Source organism: Corylus avellana, chromosome 6 (genome assembly GCF_965113065.1).
Source record: "Corylus avellana chromosome 6, dhCorAvel1.hap1.2, whole genome shotgun sequence".
NCBI classification, from domain to species: domain Eukaryota; kingdom Viridiplantae; phylum Streptophyta; class Magnoliopsida; order Fagales; family Betulaceae; genus Corylus; species Corylus avellana.
Window position 1 is genome coordinate 11152453 of NC_142495.1, and position 19537 is coordinate 11171989.

The 19537-nt window shown below is 35.8% G+C and overlaps 1 protein-coding gene across 2 annotated transcripts; it reads left to right on the forward strand.

The window, feature by feature from the left end:
• Nucleotides 1–13684: 13684 nt before the first annotated feature.
• LOC132187683 (GDSL esterase/lipase 1) lies at nt 13685–15314 on the forward strand. Of its 2 annotated transcripts, none has more exons than XM_059602074.2 (5): nt 13685–13970; nt 14051–14175; nt 14265–14495; nt 14596–14842; nt 14936–15314. In XM_059602074.2, the coding sequence occupies exons 1-5, from the start codon at nt 13709–13711 to the stop codon at nt 15172–15174; spliced, it is 1104 nt and encodes a 367-aa protein (XP_059458057.2). In that variant the 5' UTR covers nt 13685–13708; the 3' UTR covers nt 15175–15314. The 2 variants fall into 2 exon arrangements, with proteins under 2 accessions (XP_059458057.2, XP_059458058.2); XM_059602075.2 differs by having other exon boundaries at nt 13699–13970; nt 14596–14692.
• The last annotated feature ends 4223 nt before the right edge of the window (nt 15315–19537 follow it).

Here is a 19537-nt window from a genome sequence, read left to right on the forward strand (position 1 = left end):
AATCCCAAGTGTCGCCTAAACTGTATTGCTTCTCTATACGAGCGTGAAAATGTCTCTCCATCTGGGAGGGCCGTCTTTATCAAGTCAATCATCATATCAAATGCCTTGTTACTCATGTTGCAGAACGCCTTTATATGAAGCATCTTCAGTATAAAAGCAATTTGTGTAAATTTCTTGCAGCCTGGATAAAGTTCTCGTAAACCATCTTCCCAAAATTGGTAGAAGGAGCTTGTTTGTTCGTGATTATCAGTTGTGGGGCCTTGTGAAGTAGAGGATTCTCCGATGTTAGCATCAACAAATGTCCCCATACATACATCGTCTAACAATTCTTCAACTGCATCAACCTCCTCCATCATTTCACTTGTATGTGTGTGCATGTTTGTAGAAGTGTTTTCCCTAAAATGATCTTCCTCCTCGTGAAATATCCATCTAGTGTATGTCGGAGTAAATCCATTCATATACAAGTGATCCTTCACCTCGCTAATATGAGAATAATATCGATTTGCACAATCACGGCATGGACACTTTGTCATATCACGTGAATCAACTAATTTAACTGCCATTCCCATGAATTCTTCCACACCTTTTTGAAATCGCTCTGAACATCGAGTACTTTCCCGCATCCAACTCCTATCCATATTGATGCCCCTATTAAAGGTTATTCGTTACGTACATGTACGCACCGTTACGTACATGTACGCACACAAGGAAATTAGAAGATCAGATTCTTAAGAATTAATAGAATTAAATGGGAGGTCTGTTCTCAAATACTAAGGGAGGGAAAGTTTAAAAGGAGCATGGGTAATGAGAGAATTCTAGAAGTGGGTTACTAGTTTAGAACAAATATACACGAAATGATGCTAGCTCAATGCGATGTTACCTAACAAAATATTCTAGAAGTGGGTGACTAGTTTAGAACAAATTTCTATTTGTAATTTATTTACTAGTTTAGCTCAATGACAGTTTTACATTTTTTTAGTATTGTTGTTAGGTTTGATATTTATTATAGAATGTTGTCTTGTTTCAAGTTTACTGTGCTGCTTCCTTATTGAACTTAAATAGAAAAGACAATACAATTATAATCCATACCAACTTTGATAACAGAAGTAGATGTGAAGTAGAAAATTAATAACGTAATAGTAAGCTAAGAATAAGACTTAATACTAATCTAAAAATAATAATAAGAGAAGAAGCAAGGTTTAATACAACAACAAGAGAAGAAGAGAGGTTTAATGGAACCACAAAAGATTATATGTGTTTATATATGTTAAAGCTTGTCCTTAGGGGATCGAGCGCATGTCACGTGCGATCCATCGCAGGATCGATCGCAGTACCAGAAACTCAATGTGAGAAGCAAAGCAAACTGTGATCGATCGCAGGATCAGAAGCTCAAACTGAGAAACAGAGTACTCTGCGATCGATCGCAGGCCTGATGCGATCGATCGCAGATAGGCGTTTGCAGAACATCTTGCTGCTTCTGTAGACATAGTGTTCCCAGTTATACATGGTAAATTTGGTGAAGATGGTGGCATTCAGGTGTAGTATATTACAGCCCTTAACATCTCAAATACACAAGCACAAATACATATCAGTATTTTTTTTTTCTTTATGACTTTTGAAGGGGTTATGGATTGATAAGATCTAAGTAAAATGGATGCATATATATATATATTTTAGTTCATATGCTCTTATACACCAGACATTTAGAGGACCTTAAAGTTGCTAGCTTCATTGAAGGGAGCCAATTCTAACATGACATGTAGGACATTTAATTGGAAGACTTCATCTAGAACCTCTATATATATTTTTTTACACCATCTTGAGGCATGATGATGTCATTTGGCCTCATTAGGTAGGTTTCTTGTAACATTGGTTTCCAAGATTATACTTGCAAGCTGCATGTGTTAGAAACCAGGTATAAGCCTATAAGGTGGCTTGAGTGTTTATTTTGGGATGCACTTGGCCAGGAATGAAGCTGAATAAACAAACCTCTTGTATCTTCGTATTTTCATTTTTTTAATGATGGAAGTTATGAATTTACATTAATTATTTTACATAACCTAAACTAACAGCATGGACCCTGTTTCCTAATTGAGAAGAATCTCAGATATATAATGTCCAGCAAAATTATCATTGTTTTACATGCAATGGATGCTCTGTACAAAACTCATCTTCATGTCTCTTTAGTATACTGTTTAATGTTAATTTTGTCAGAATTGTCTATTTCTTTGTTAGGAAAAACACTAACCATTTGTCCCATTGACTAGTTTTTTAGTGCAGGTATTTTCTCAACCAAGTTATATTTGTTGATAACTAATCACACTTTGTCATGTTTGCCCTGTAGGATAACTACATATATGTTCTAATTCTACAAGCATAATATTTTTTGTAACAAAGCTGTGACATTTTTCTCATATATGTTTGATGATTTTTGTTTAGCACCACAAAGTGTATCTTAAAACCTTTAGCTTTAATCAAGAGTAGCCTTTGGAAGCTAAGTATAATTATAAGAAATAAATTGCATATAGAGCTTCTTTTCAGATCCTAAGCTCCCAGGTTGTGGGATAATGAGAATTGAAGCAATTTCATTGGAACAAGCAATTTCATGAGAAATGAAGCAATATTGTGAAACTAATTCATTTGAGAATGGGTAAAGAAATATTGTGAAACTAATTCATTTGAGAATGGGTAAAGAAATATTGTGAAACTAATTCATTATTTACCCATTCTTGAGCTATTAGAGTTTGAATTTATAAGAATTCCAGCTTTCTTTACCCATTCTTGCCCCTTTTCTTTACCCATTTCTTCAAATCACAATTCATGGATACTATTTGAGTGATTGAGAGGCATTTAAGGTTTGCAAGGGTTTAGGAGAAACTCATACCTGAGAGAGCTACAAGAGAGCGTTAAGTTCGCCGGAGTGAGAGCTGGCAGTGAGAGAGGTGCGCCGGAAACAGCTGCCAGAGGGAGAGAAACTTGCGTGGAGTGAGTGAGAGAGAGAGAGAGAGCTCGAGAGAGAGGGAGGGAGAGAGTGAGAGTGAGCTCGAGAGAGTGAGACAGTGAGAGTGAGAGACAGCGTGAGAGTGAGAGTGAGAGTGAGAGACGAATGGCGGGAGGTGTGGGAGTTAGGTGAAATTTTAGTTCCGAAAATTTTAGAACCCCCGCCAATTTTAGTTCCGATTTTTTTTTAGCAGATGTAGTTCACAAAAAAGCTATTGGTAAACTTTTTTGTGCAGCTAAATATTTGGAGTATTTTATTTACAAAAAAAATAAAAGAGAAAAATATAAATAAAAATCCTCCAAACTACAGTAGCCTGTCAAACTATCAAATTGTATCAAAAAGTCTACTTATTTTGTTATATTTTTATAATATCCCTATTATTTTAACAAAGTAAAATCAAATGTACGGTTCTTTAGATATTTTAAAAAAATAAACAGTTTATTTCATGAAGTCAAATTTTGTACCTTTAATTTTACTTTAATACGATATGAAGAAATTTGTAATTTAGGTAAACTACAATGATTAATTATTTATTATTTATTATTTATTCCAAAAAACATTTAATAAAAATAACACACGGATATCCTACGTGAATCAATTCTATTACAATTTACAAGACGATGCAAAAGCAATCCCAAATCAAAAAAAAAAGATTAAAAAATAATATTTAATAAAATAAAGAATATGGAGTTGGTATTAAAAAATGAGTAGCTAAAATATAGAATTGTGCTTTGACTAGGTAGAATACATCTTACTGCTGAAGATGCTCTTGAAAGTTCATTGTAGCAGTAATAGGAAAATCTTCTATTTTACAGTATCTATTGGAGCAAGAAAAGTTAACAAAATAGCTAAATTTAACTAAAAATCTAGTTTAAAAATACTGCTGGAGATGCTCTAAATTTTAATATTTTTTAAAATGTGTGTGTGTGTGTGTGTGTTTTATTTTTTTGCTTTGGTTGTAATATAATATAAAATTAAAAGTAGTTTTTAGTATTTTATATATTGAGATATTTTGTTATTGTTTTTAAATTTTTGTTTTTTTAAAAAAAAAAGGCCTGATACGTGGACAGTTGAAGATTAGATTAGTGTTGGAGATAGATGTCCTGATTTGTCAATAAAGGGAAATTCAAAAAGAAAAGAAAAAATTGCACTAGAATTATAGAATGAGAGAAGTGAAAAAGAATAAAAAATGAAGTAAATAAATATGACATTAATTTTTATGTTTATTAGGATCGATCGGATCGGATGTTTGATCGATCAAAAATGAAGTAAATAAATTATAACACTAATAGGATATCCGTGTGATCAATCGAACTAATTCATTAGGATCGATCGGATGTTTGATCGATCATTTAATCATATCACAATCAATCGAACTAATTCATTATTATCGATCGGATGTTTGATCGAACGATTGATCCTATCGCGATCAATCGAACTAATTCATTAGGATCGATCGGATGTTTGATCGATCATTTAATCATATCACAAACAATCGAACTAATTCATTATGATCGATCGGATGTTTGATCGAACGATTGATCCTATCGCGATCAATTGAACTAATTCATTAGGATTGATCGGATGTTTGATCGATCATTTAATCATATCACGATCAATCGAACTAATTCATTATGATCGATCGGATGTTTGATCGAACGATTGATCCTATCGCGATCAATCGAACTAATTCATTAGGATCGATCGGATGTTTGATCGATCATTTAATCATATCATGATCAATCGAACTAATTCATTATGATCGATCGGATGTTTGATCGAACGATTGATCCTACCGCGATCAATCGAACTAATTCATTAGGATCGATCGGATGTTTGATCGATCATTTAATCATATCACGATCAATCGAACTAATTCATTATGATCGATCGGATGTTTGATCGAATGATTGATCCTATCGCGATCAATCGAACTAATTTATTAGGATCGATTGGATGTTTGATCGATCATTTAATCATATCACAATCAATCGAACTAATTCATTACGATCGATCGGATGTTTGATCGAACGATTGATCCTATCGCGATCAATCGAACTAATATGTAATAGTATCGATCGGAATTGATTTTAGAAGATGTTTGATTGAACCTTCAATCATGTCAAGTTTTATTGATTGTATCCTGATCAATTTAAGTAATGCACTAATATAATAGAAAATGCATAGAGTTCAATTCAATGTTCGATCGAACATTTAATTTGTTTGAATTTTGTTCGATTATTTGATGTTATCACGATCGATCGAACGAATGCACTAGGTTGGACCAATTGGATGTCTAATCAAACATTCAATTTCAATTGTTTCAAGTTTGATCGATCATTTGATCATATCATGATCGAAGTTGTTGTACATTATGCAATAAAAATTAAAAAAAATAATAATTGCATAAAATATATATATATGGTGATTCTGTTATTGCGATCGATCGCACATTGGGTGCGATCGATCGCAATAACAGAATCACCACGCACATCCTTGGCCGAATGCGATCGATCACACTATGTGTGCGATCAATCGCACTCGGACAGCACACTACGTGACCTATTTTAGGTCACTTTCCCCCCACCCCCCACAAAATTTTCTTCCCCCCTGCGCCGTACACCTCTCCAAGGCACCCACGCACCTCCGGCACAACCACTCGTCCACCATTTTTAATCACTTCTACCACACAACCACCACACGGTTCTCTTCTCCGGCAACCATACCAGGTACTTTTCACCACCTCTACTTTACACCCCATTCCCTATTCCCATCAACACCCCAACCACGAGCACTTTTGAATTTTTTTTTTTTCCTCATATTTCTGCAATTGTGGGTGTTCATCCACCCACATTGCTTTGTTGTGGTTGGATTTGGATGTTTTTGCAGGGGGTTTTGAGCGAAGTTGCGTTGTTTTGCAATTTTGCCTATCTCTAGTGCACGCCAGGTGTTCGACAAAAGTCCCCAATCAAGCTCATCATGCCAAGAACTCGAGCTTCGTCCTCCCGAGGGTCTGATACCCGAGCCATTTCTCCCCCGCCCACTTTTGAGGAACGGGAGCTGCTATTTGAGACCACTTTCGCCATTCGCGAAGACTTTGAAAATCTTGAGGGGACTCAATGGGCGGTCGCCGAGTTCAAGCGACGGGGGCTGAAGAAGCTTTTCAAGCCGGTCACCCCCACTGCTTACAGAAAATTGGTGATCGAGTTTTATGTCCACCTATCTCATGACTGCAGGAACATAGCTGCCCTCTCTTCGAAAGTGCAAGGCAAAGCTATTGACATAACACGGGCCGACATTGCTGCTGCCCTTCAATGCAATGATGAGCAACCTCCAGAAGCCGCACAACTTGCTGACCAACCGGACAGCTTCTATGTGGCAGAAATTATTGTCGACATTTGCGAAGGGATATATGCCGATGCCCACCATAATGCCGCCAACCGATCCAAGCTACCTCAACGGCTTTGGTTTGTGGACTCCGTATTACGCCGTAATGCTTTTCCCTTGGGGCACAAAAGTCAGAGGCGGGATCAATTTCTTCAAGCACTCTACGCCTTCCATAAAGGTGCTTGGTACTCCATTCCCGACATAATTTGGAGGCAAATTTACAAATTTTGGAATGGGGTGCACGTTGGAGGAGCGGGGTCCACACATTCATGGGGGTTGCCTTTCCCATACTTAATCTCCTACATCCTCCGGAAGAAAGGCGTCAAGGGTACCGGAGCTGATGAACCAGTCACTACTACTCCCATATTTGGCATTCGCTAATGGAACAAGAGCCTCTCCCACATGCCCCAGGTAGCTCCAGCACCAGCAGCTGGTGCAGAAGAGTATGAGGCCGAGCCAATGGCCGAAGATGAACCTATAGTTGATTCAGAGACAGCTGAGGAGGAGGCCCCGAGAATTTTTCGTGAAGCACGAAACCGCTCACTTAGTGAAGAAATAGCGGGCCTTCGGAGAGAGTTGGCTGGCCAAAGAAAGGAGGCTCGGAAAAATAACGAATTGATGGACAAACGCCTAGTCGCCTTAGAAGAATTGATGTAGTCCATTGTCAACCGGTTGCCACCACCTTCTGCAGGAGCATCATCTTCTGGACAACAGTAAGCAGGGACTACCGTCTGGCTGAAGACATTAAACTTAGCGCTCATGGGAGGCACCCCATAGTTTACCATTTTTATTTTGTTTAGTATGTTTTAAGTTAATCTTTTTATTTGTCTTTAGTTTTGTTTCTTTTGACTTGCTTTTGTGTTTTCTTATGGAAATGACCCCGTATTTGCACATGGCCGGTTTTTGAATTGCAAGGTATCAATATATTTTCACTTAAAACTGAGATGAATTATTTTACGGTTTAGATTTTATTTTGTTATATTTAACAGTGTAAAATCTTTCCATAAGGTATCAATATATTCATCATATAATATATATACACTATTAGATCTGTAAAATTTAATATGAATTATGAAATGGGAATTAACTCTTCAAATTAGTCCAAATGTAACAACTAACCAAATGGCAAATATATACACATTAAAATCTTTCTTTAGGAGGATGGAATCGACGGTGCATATTGTGCCACTTTATTTAAAAATTTTAAATAATGCAGTGATATATATATACACAATTTTAGTAGACGTTATTGGACAGCAATAAAATATATATATATATATATATATATATATATATATATATATATATATATATTTTATTGCTGTCCAATAACGTCTACTAAAATTGTGTATATATATATATATATATATATATATATATATATATATATATATATATATTTCAGCCTTTCTCTTATTGCGATCGATCGCACCATGGGTGCGACTGATTTCAATAACAGAAAGTTGGATTTCAATATTCTGTTACTGCGATCGATCGCACCTTGTGTGCGACCGATCGCAATAACAGAAAGTTGGATTTCAACATTCTGTTACTGCGATCGATCGCACCTTGTGTGCGATCGATCGCAGTAATCGAATATTGGATTTCAACACTCTGTTATTCCAATCGATCGCACCTTGGGTGCGATCGATCGCAATAACAGATTTTTTATTTATTTTTAATTAATCTACCTACTCTTTAGGGTCGACTTTTTGTCGACCCTAATACATAAGCATTAGGGTCGACTTTTAATGAGGTATCTTCAGCGTCCACTTAGAGTGGACGCTATTGGTCATTGGTCATCGATTTTAATTTTTTATTTATTTTTTTGATTTACTACCGACTCTTTAGGGTCGACTTTTGTCGACCCTAATACTTAAGCATTAGGGTCGACTTTTAAAGTCGACCCTAATGAGGTATCTTCAGCGTCCACTTAGAGTGGGCGCTATCGGTCATCAATTTTTATTTTTTATTTTTTATTTGATTTACTACCTACTCTTTAGGGTCGACTTTAGAGTCGACCCTAATAAGTAACTATTAGGGTCGACTCTCACAGTCGACCCTATTAATATGTCAATAGCGTCCACTAAAAGTGGACGCTATTGGTAATCAAAATATATATATTTTTTTTAATTCTTCTACGCACTCTTTAGGGTCGACTTTGTCGACCCTAATAACTAACTATTAGGGTCGACGATCAAAGTCGACCCTATTGAGCTTTTATGTGATTTTTTTTTCTTTTTTTATATTTTTTTTCATCTTTTAGCGTCCACTTATTGGTTAATTATTAGGGGCGACTATTTTGACCCTAAAAGCTTTTTTTTCGCCGCTTAAATTTTTCCCGCCCCTCGGATAATTCCCGCACTTATATTAGGGTCGACGTATTACAGTGGACGCTAATAGTCCAATTTTCGACCCATTATTAGCGTCCACTCGTAGGTGGACGCTAATACGGAACTATTAGGGGCGACTTCGAAAGTCGCCCCTAATAGTTGAGTATTAGGGGCGACTTTTTAGTCGCCCCTAATAAGTCGCCCCTAATGAGTAACTTTCTTGTAGTGTTTGTGGCCTCTGTTTGGTAAAAAAAACTTGTGGGCTCTCATTATAAAACAATGTTTTTTTTTTTTTTTTTAATCTTTTTCATACCAAACATTCTGATTTTTTTCACATTAATTCATTTTTGCTATAAGAAAAAAAGAAGAAGAAAAGCCCCAAGGCTCAATTTTTTGTTTTTTTTTTTTCACATTACACACTTCCCATTTTCCTTCTTGAATCAAATTCATATCTAGATATTCTTTGAGATATATTCTTTTGTTTGATTTGCTGCAGATTGGAACACCTGGGATGGATGGAATAGAGGAAATAAGTAAAAGAAATAAGCAATCTACAATTGCCATGGTCCAGTGGGTCCACGGAGGGAGAGAGAGTTGTGATTCTTGTGAAGTAGAATTTATGAGAAGGGAAAAAAGGTGAAAGAATTGAAGCTCATCCGTCCCACATCGACATGGAAGCAAAAAATCCCACCTTCAGTTATCTATAAAAGGGCATCCCCCTCACAAGAAGATAATTATTAAAAACAAAAGCATTGGCTCACGTGAAGCATTGCTTGTGAGGGTCCCACCTTCACACTTTACAATACTTGTTGAGCCTTTTTGGCTCACTTAGTTGGAGTTTGCCTAAGCTAGTAGCTTGGGCAAGGTGGCTTAAAATATAAATTTTATAATAGAAAAATAAAGGTTTAAATTTGTCGAGTCAGGCTTGACAGGCTCGGCTTGCTGAATAAGCGAGCTGGCGAGCCGAGCTCGAGCAAGGGTAACTCCTTGGCGAGCTGAGCTCGAACACAATTGTTAGGCTCGTGTTTGAGTTCGGCTCGAGCTCGAGCTCGTCTTAAACTTATATGAGCCGAGGTTGGACAGGCAAAGCTCACCCAAGCTCGGTTCGTTTACAGCCCTACTTGCATGCAAGATTCTTCTATTGAGAGTCTTTTTACAACTAATAAAATAGTTTTAAATACATATAATAAAAATTTTAGGCTTCACCCTAACCCTAACTAGAGACTTAATTAGCCACTCATGTTCATGAAAATAATCAAAGTGCTAAACACTAACAAAACACAAATAATGAAATTAAAAACCACAATGTGAAGAACTGGCTTGCATCCAGCTTGCAGAGAAACACCACTGAAATAAGAGTGAGATTTTTGGCTGCCAAAGAGAGTCAGCCAAGCGTCTGCCAATTCTTTTTTTTTTTTTTATTATTATTTTTAATTAAAGAGAGAAGAGGCTATAAGAGGGGAAGTGTCTGCCAAATTTAAAACCGAGAATCACTGATCAGAAATTGATCAAATTATATATCAAATTCACTGGCCTCTATGAATCACTGATCAGAAATTAGTATCAGCAAATGTATATAAAACCGAGATAGCGTTTTTAGGCATTAACTCCAAATTTAGGATGACCGAATCCCTTTAGGGTGATATCATCCTTAAAAGGTTAACCTTCCACCTCTAGGTTTTAGTTTTGAATTCAAAAACAAGTTTTGAGGCATTAAAACCCAAATATTAGCTTATGGAAATTTAGCTAATATCACTCAAAATATCTCAAAATACAACTCAAAAAACTTGTTTTTTCTCATGAAAATTTCATCAAACATATAGAATGCAAAAACATAAGCATAAACACCAATGAAGAAAAAAAAAAAAAAAACCAACAAAAATCTTTCTTCTCATATAAACGTGTTTTTTTATATAAATAATAATAAAAAAGACAATAGAATTTTAATTTCCTTTTTTCTTTTTGTTTTGTTTAGATGCAGCAACGTCAACGTTGGACGATGTTGGACTGCCTCTAGGATGCTGGATAGCATGACTCCCGAAATAATATTAGCGCCCTAGAAAGAAATTCTGCATCTGTAACAGCTCTAGCACCTGCGACTGACTCACCAGAATTAGAAAATGTCCAATGAATCCCTCTTCTTTTATAGATGAGACAAACCGTTTTTTTTTTTTAAAAAAAAAAAAAAAACAAAGGGTGAATAAATACAATTTTTTTTGGAATAAATAAAAAAATTAGTCATGGTTTAAATTACAAATCGCTCATGTGCTATAAATAATATGGATAAATGAAAAATCAAACCGTGTGGTTGGCCAAACCGATAGTCACCCGTTTCCTTTTTTAAAAAATAAAAATAAAAATTTTTTAGTTTTTAATTTTTTTTAATTTTTAATTTTAGTTTTTAAAAGAATAAAGGTATTATAGGAATATAAAAAAAGATATGACCTTTTTAACACACTTCGGTAGTTTGATGGACTACTTTAACATATTTGAAACATTGTGTGGCTCTTTAAAAAACCGCTGTTAATTTGAGAGGATTTTTCCTTCTCCCACCCTCTAAAAAAAAAAAAAAAGAACACCTTTGCATCTCTCCGCTAGCCGTTGGGAAGAGAGAGAAGCTTCTCCCTCTCTTCTCACTTATCTTTACTTTTCGAGGAATGCTATGCTCACAAATAAATTTTATAAAATTTTTTTACAACACAATTTGGCATAACATGATTAAAAATAATTTAACTTTTAAGAAACTTAATCATATTGTAACACATTATGTTGTAAATGTTTTTTTTTTTAAAAAAAATTTATTTGTTATCCTAACATTTTTCTTATTTTTCACTTTTCTTGTTCCCTTTCTTCTTATCTGCAGGTAAGAAGTAAGGCAAAATTAAACCATGAATGAACTTGAACTTTTCAACAATGTCACACCTTTAGTCATATGCCCTTAATTATGATCCTCTATACGCCACAAGAGACACGGTGTGCATGGCACCTTAATTTGGTGGGACTTTCTTTCTCTCTCTCTCTCTTTCTTTTCCTTTTTTTATTTTTATTTTATTTTTTATATAGTAACAATTTCCAAATTGGGTAAGGATAAAAATAACGTTAATATCATTTGTCCCAAAAATTTAAGCTGTACTTAAAAAAAAGAAAGGGCTTAAACTGATAGAAAGTCGAAGTAAATTTAATCATTTAATCAATACTTCAAATATTTAATTAAAATTGGTGATGAATTGATGGAGTCAGGGTTCGAACTCACTACCTCTAACGTTGATACTATATAAACAGGGGAGAAACCAGGGCAAGCCTAATTTTTTGTTTTTGATTTTTTTTTTTAAAATATACCCTTAAAAACATTTGCTCCCCAAACCTAAGAGTCTAGTTCTACCTCTCTATATAAATAGATAATTATATAATATATACAAGATGTAACTCATACATTTCTATCCATTTTTTTTTCTTTTTTATTAATTTTTTTAAGATAAATAATAATTTAACAAATAAGCGAGATTCATACAAATATCCTATTTTAAACCGGTAATGCTTATAATAAACTCAAGATCATTGATCATCTCCCGTTGTTAATTGGCTGATGACTTTTGGTAGATGATATTTGGCGCTCAATTGAAGGTGGGCCATGCACAGAGAGAGAGAGAGTAAGAGAATGCGAGTTGTAGAAGTTACTAGTTTTTGTCGTTAATTAGATGTGGAGAAGAACCCTTATCCATTATTTGACTGGTTCTAAGTTGGTGTCGACAGCATGCCAAAGCTTCTTTGATCATCCACGTGAGTCGATCTGAATTGGGGAAACGTCTAAATAAGGTTGCCTGCTGATGGCTCCAATTTTTCTTTTTCTATTTAATAAAGTAATCCACCTTTTTTATTTTTCTTTTATGACGATTTTTGCAATATAATATATGTACTCTACTTTTTCGTCCTTATTAATAATACTATTTATTTATGGGTTAAATACTAAATACCCTTGGAGTTTCACAACTTTATTTTTTCTTTTTTAGAGTTTGATTTTTATCACAGGAGGTCCCTATGGTTTTGATAATAGACCAAATTAGTCATCCGTCAGTTGACCGTTAGTAGACTTAACGGAATTCTACTTAGATCAATCAGATGTTGACACGTGACACTTAATTTTTTTTTTATTTTTTTTTTTAAATTTTTTTAAAAAAATGAAAAAAAAAAATTGGGGTGGCTCAACCACCCCTTTGGCTCCAAGGGGGTGGCCGAGCCATCCCCTGGGTGCCCAAGGGGGTGGCTTCGGCCACCCCTTTGGCTTGAACAGGGTGGCTCGGTGCCCAAGGGGGTGGCCGAAACAACTCCCAGTGGGTACTGGGGGTGGCTTAGCCACCCCCATGGAACCTAGGGGGTGGCCGAAACCACCACCAACCACCATTGGGGGTGGTTTCGGCCACCCCCTAGGTTCCATGGGGGTGGCCGAGCCACCCTACCCACTGGGGGTGGTTTCGGCCACCCCCTTGGGCACCTAGGGGGTGGCTCGACCACCCCCTTGGAGCCAAGGCCACCCCCAAATGGCCAATTTTTTTCCTTTTCTTTTTTATTTTTTTATTTTTTGTTTTTTGTTTTTTAAAAAATACATTTTTTTTAATTAAAAAACATTAAGTAAGTGCCACGTGTCAATATCTGATTGGTCCACGTGGAATTCTATTAAGTCAACTGACGGAGGGCTAATTTGGTCTATTATCAAAACCACAGGGACCTCCTGTGATAAAAATCAAACTCTAAGGAGAAAAAACATAAAATTGTGAAACCCCATGAGTATTTAGTATTTAACCATTTATTTATTCAGTCTTGAACGTACGTATGTGATTGCTCACACGCCCAACGAAGCAATCAGCCTGTGAAAGTTCAACTCATCTCAAGCAATTTACATTTGATTTTTCCCCACCAGGGACCACGAAACAGCCTATAAATGAAAATCGCAACAAAAATTAGCAAAAAGTACACGACAGGATTTAACATGATGGGTTTAAGGTTCCATTTATGTTTCTTGGTTTTGTGTGGGAGTCTTATTATCCCAACCAAATGCCTTGCTCAAACCTGCCTGCCGGAGGATCATGTTGCCTTGTTCATTTTCGGGGATTCACTTTTTGATGCTGGAAACAATAACTATATCAATACCACCACTGATTTCCAGGCAAATGTTTGGCCCTATGGGGAAACTTTCTTTAAGTACCCCACTGGGAGACCTTCTGATGGCCGTCTTATTCCAGATTTCATAGGTACGTAAGATATAGTTACAGCCGGGTTTCTTTCTTTGCTGCACAATATTTGACTTTTGAAACATTATATATTGTTGCAGCTGAGTATGCAAAGTTGCCATTGACTCCCCCATATCTACACCCTGCTGGTTATCATCGATATACTGATGGAGCTAACTTCGCATCATCAGGAGCTGGTGCTCTCGTTGAAACTCATCCAGGATTTGTATGTCTGATCAAGTATTTGCAGTTGATTGCAGAACATTAATTGATTACTTTTTTTTTTTTTTTTTTGTCTCGATCCGTTCTTATCAGGTGATAGACCTAAACACTCAACTCAAAAATTTCAAGAATGTGGAGACGATGTTGAAGCGAAAAGTAGGTGAAACACAAGCCAAGAAATTGTTGTCGAGAGCTGTTTACTTAATTAACATTGGAGGCAACGATTACTTAGCCCCTTTCACTACAAACTCCAGTGTGCTTCGATCCTATTCTCCTCAAGAATATGTAGATATGGTGATTGGCAACTTGACAACCGTGATCAAAGTAATAAATAGTAAATGTTGAATTAATCCAAAATTTAAAACCAACTTGATTTTGATTATTTCTAAAGTGTTTTGTAATTATACTTAATTTGATGTGTCAGGAAATACACAAGAAAGGAGGAAGAAAATTTGGGTTTCTAAGCGTGGCACCGCTGGGTTTTTTTCCATATACGAAAGCATTAATAGCACCAGGAAACAGTAAGCAAATTACAGCACTGGTTAAACGGCATAATAAAACACTCTCTCATGCCTTACAAATCCTCACGAGCCAGCTGAAAGGATTCAAATATTCATATACCAATCTCTACAATTCTATCACCGAAAGAATGAATAACCCTTTAAAATATGGTATAGATATGTCATAGCCATTTTCATTTTCAGAATATAGTTTTTTAATCATAGACTACAAGCATTTGTAATTTGCCTTTTCTATATATGAAGGTTTCAAAGAAGGGAAGATGGCATGTTGTGGAACTGGTCCATACAGAGGAATTCCAAGTTGTGGAGGGAAGAGATCAGTCAAAGAGTATGAATTATGTGGGAATGCCAGTGAATATCTGTTTTTTGACTCTATTCATCCATCTGAAAAGACTAACGAGCAACTAGCCAAGCTATTATGGAATGGAAATCTTGATGTCACATGGCCTTACAATCTAAGAGCACTTATTGAACATAAGTGAGAGGGAGATTAATTAACTCACAGTCAATTTCATTTTGTTTACTGCACTTTCCCTTCTATATATGTCTTCTTTTGAAACTCAAGAGTTTGTTCTGAACTATGTACTTGAGAAGATGCATTAAAGTATTAAGAATACATTTACCCATGGTTATTGGCTTGCAATATTTTGTATGAAAAACAATGTATCATTAAAGATTTCAAATAAGGGAAACTAGCAGGCTATGGAAAGAAAAGACTAGTACATAATTTTCAAAATATGCCTCATTTGTATTTCGATAACTTCATTAATAAGTACATTTAAAGAGAAGAGCTACAAAATCTTAAAAATAAAATAAAAAAATAAAATTTGAAGCTTACTTTTCTCCCAAGGAAAAGGAACTTGTAAAGAATATGTTTCCTACCGTCTCTGTCGACCCTTAATTTACATAATGACCAAGTATGAAAACAAATAAACACTAAAGGGCCTTTAGCGACCAAACAATTAGCGACGACCCAAAAGTTGCCGCTAATGAGGGGTCATTAGTGGCGACTTTCGGGTCACCGCTAATAGTGGATGCTAAATACCAAAAAAAAAATTGGTATTTAACAGCAACCTAAATAGTGGTGGTGACTCATCAGCGGCGACTCTCAGGGGTCGCCGCTGTTAACCCCTCATTAGCGGCAAATTGGGAATCAACGGCGACACAATTTCGCCACTATTGAGTGCCAAACAGCGGTGACACCTAGTTCTAAAACTGTTACCCTGTGTTAGAAATATCTAATAATAATTTACTACAAAGAGGGTATGAAACATTATGCCACAATGACTATTGCACATCTTTTATCTTGAATTTAGCCATGGATAACGCAGATTCATGACTAATTAAGATGAAATCTTTCTCTGTTGATTATCGGTTTACATTATTTATCTGCTTCAAATCCTTCCATGCCACATGTACAGTGATAGAGATCGACTACAGTGGTGCCAATAATACTCACTGCAATATGTTGATCACACAGATTGTAAAGAAGCAAATCAAGCTAATCTACTTCATTTGGCGCAACATTGAAGACTTCGATAGCAACAACTTATGCAAATATCTGAGAATTTCAATAAAACAAACTTGCTTGATGTTTGGAGTTTTGGCATGGTATACGAGGGTCTTCAAATTGCAACATCAAGGACCACTCAGAATTTTCAAAGCAGAAACCCAACACATGCGTGAACTTGTCGTGATAATCTTGTAAATAGTTGTTGTCAACTTGTCATATTCCATATTGTAAACCCAACTTGTCAACTTGTAAACCCAACACAGTTTTGTTTCCATATTCCCTTAGAAAACGAGTTTGAGGTCAAGAATTAGAAAACGAGTACTCGGGTAAGGAAGTAGAACCACGAAACTAAGGATAAGTAGGGTGATAATGACAAGGGTACCGTATAGATGGGACAACCAATGTTGTCGAGGACCACCCGCCAGAAGTCTCTGAAGAAATTAATAATGCTAATGGAAATATAAAACAATAGAGGAATAAAATAAAATAAGAACAAAAAATTCTACATTCAGAAAATAAAGCTTTAAGGGTTACATTATGCTTTTATTTACAAGGAAGTCGTATTCTGTAGAAAGACTTGCAAGAATATGTAAAACGAGCTCCAATTCTTTCGAAGGTTCGTTGATGGCAGCCAAAATTTTTGGGCCTTCTAAAAATAATCAAAAATAGAGAGACCGTTCTTCTTCATAGTTACTAATTGAAAGTGAAAATGTATGATGCGGGCTTTTGATTCAAAAGCAAATAACTTGTGATGCCCCAAAATTACCAAAGAATGATACATCCAAAAAGCAACCGTTCACTTGAGCTTAGAAAACATTTTTACAACCCTCAAAGAAGTGTCTCATCCCTTAATCAAGCCCCCATTGGAAATTAGCCCTAAAAATCCAACCCTGACTCTCTGGCTCGAGTCGTACGACATTCTGAATCCCTGCTATGACAAAACATGGCTATCATTATATGCAGTACTAGGGAGATTACTAAAGACATGGCAGGTTCTAATCAAATACATGTAGCTAAAATGTCACAAAATCCTATTTCTAAATTGGGCTCTGGTCGAACGTTCTGTCCAAGGAGCGAACGTTCTGTCTCGGGGAGAACGTTCGACCAAAATAGGTAGAGAATGTTCGGCTAGGGTAAAAAATGCAAAGTTAGGGCTTCTACCCTTAGATCACCATGTTACAAACTATAACCCAAACCCTAAACAAGTTCATACAAACATAGTAAAGCCCGATATACAAGAAAACTAAGGAAATCAATGAGCATTTTCAAAACATTTGAAAATCATTTCTTTCTTTTAAGTGGGAAAATGGCACACAAGTCATGGCATCTTTAAAACTTGAAGAAAACAAAGATAATAACTAAATAACATAAAAGCTTGGTGAAGGTTCAAGAATTATCTTGAAGGTAGCAAAATCCCCCAAAACACATGAAATTCTCTTCTCAATTTAGGGATAGGGTTTCTAGTGTAAGGGAGGGTTGAGGGACAAGGGTGTGGTATTTATAGGGGTGGGGAGGCATGCTCTTCTCTGGAAAGGTGGAAAATGAGTTAAAAAATGCTTTTAAGACTGTCACCTAACATTCGATACTAGGGGGGAACGTTCAGTGTACTATTATACAGTAGTTCTAGGGTTGCAGGTGGAATGTTTTGTCAATAAACATTGGTTCAAACTTTGATCAACGAATGTTCGCCGTGCTGCCCTCCCTAATGTTCACACTAAGGACATGGTTGAACGCTCCGTGTGGTCCCCTACTGAATGTTTGGCCAGATAGCTAAGGCTGGAGTTTTAGGGCTAATTTCAAGTGAGGGCTTGTTTAAGGGTTAAGACACTCCTTTGAGGATTATAAAAAGGTTTTCTTAGGCTTAAGTAGAATGGTTTTTTTTTGGATAATAAATCTTGAAAATTTGGGGGGTCACATTAACCTTGCATTTTCCATCTCATTTTTCAATCCATTTTGTGTTATCTCTGCCAAGCCCTTCCATACTTAGTCGATCAAGTGATATCGTGCACATGTTAGTAATTTAGACGTAACTTGGGCTACGAGTGTTGGAATCGCGTATACAACCCCAATTCAAAAGGGAAAAAAAAAAAAAAAATCAACAAATAAGATTTTGCAGGGCATCAATCCCGAGAAAGGGTTGTTCCAAATAAAAAGAAAATAGGCTAGAGTATATCTTTACTTAAAGATATATATAAAAGGTGGGAATGGCTTCTAAACAATAACTTTTCTTTTGCACTTTAAATTTATTATTTTATTCTTACTCTTTGTTCATCATGATTTAGTTAGATAAGGTTATTTTTGTCTTTTGACATTTTTTTATATTGCAAAACTACTAATTTGTTCTTCTTGAATCTAATGAATTTAAAAAGTTGTCTGGATATTTTTGTCTTTTATGTTTAAATTACCATTTTGTCCTCTAAGTAGGTAAAGAGTCAAACTTTTTGAGAGAGATGTTTTGGTCTTTTATGAAGGAGGCTTTAGAAGGAATGGGCGAGATTCAGAAGGACTTCATGGGTGATTAAGAAGGAATGGGCAAGAAAGAAAAGCAAATTTTTTTTTTTTTTTTCATCAGTTGCTACAGAGAAGTGTACAAATCTACCTAAACCTATTTTTGTATTCAGAGAAGGAATGGAGGTGAAACGAGTCAAAAACAAAATCTTCAATTTTTTTTTTCTTCAGAAATTACCAACTCTTTAGAGAGATGCTAATATACGATCTACCAACTCTATCAACAACCTCCTGGATTTTCGGCTAAAAATCTGGTGTCTTTGGTCGCGAAAGATATAAGTGACACTCAAATAAAAACCAAAAATAAATTCCCATCATTTTGCTATTGCTGAAGAGAGAGGCAGCTGTTTATCACAAACTCTCTCCACTGTAAAGTATATTTTTCTCTTCCATTGTAATTCTTTGCTCTAAAATATATTGATGTTTGTTTGTCCATCCTCTTCGGTCGGAGTACATGAGTCAGAAAAAAAATCTACCTAAATCCATTTTGTTTTGAGAGGAGAAAGGGCGGGAAAGAGGAGGGCTAGACAGAGAGTGTTCAATTCCTGTATTCTCATTATCTATTCAGCTCTTCTCTGCTCTTCTGCAGTCACCCATGGTAAGCCCCAACATTTTTTCTCCATTTCTGTTTTCCGTTTCTTTAACATTAAATGTTAGGTTATCTACATGATTGTATTAATTTTTTTTCCTTCTTTTTCTTTTGGGGTGATAGTCATATTTGTGTGCAAATGTGTTTCGATTCTGTTTTCTCTCCTTTGTTATGCTTTTTAACTCCAATGACATGCAGACTCTAATATTTGTTTTTTTTCTTATGTTATGTTCTG

Coding starts and splice junctions, on each gene's coding strand:
- LOC132187683 (XM_059602074.2), top strand. CDS start 13,709: ATGATGGGTTTAAGGTTCCATTTATGTTTCTTGGTTTTGTGTGGGAGT. Junction 13,971..14,050: donor TCTTATTCCAGATTTCATAG/GTACGTAAGATA, acceptor ATATTGTTGCAG/CTGAGTATGCAAAGTTGCCA. Junction 14,496..14,595: donor ACTTGACAACCGTGATCAAA/GTAATAAATAGT, acceptor TTGATGTGTCAG/GAAATACACAAGAAAGGAGG.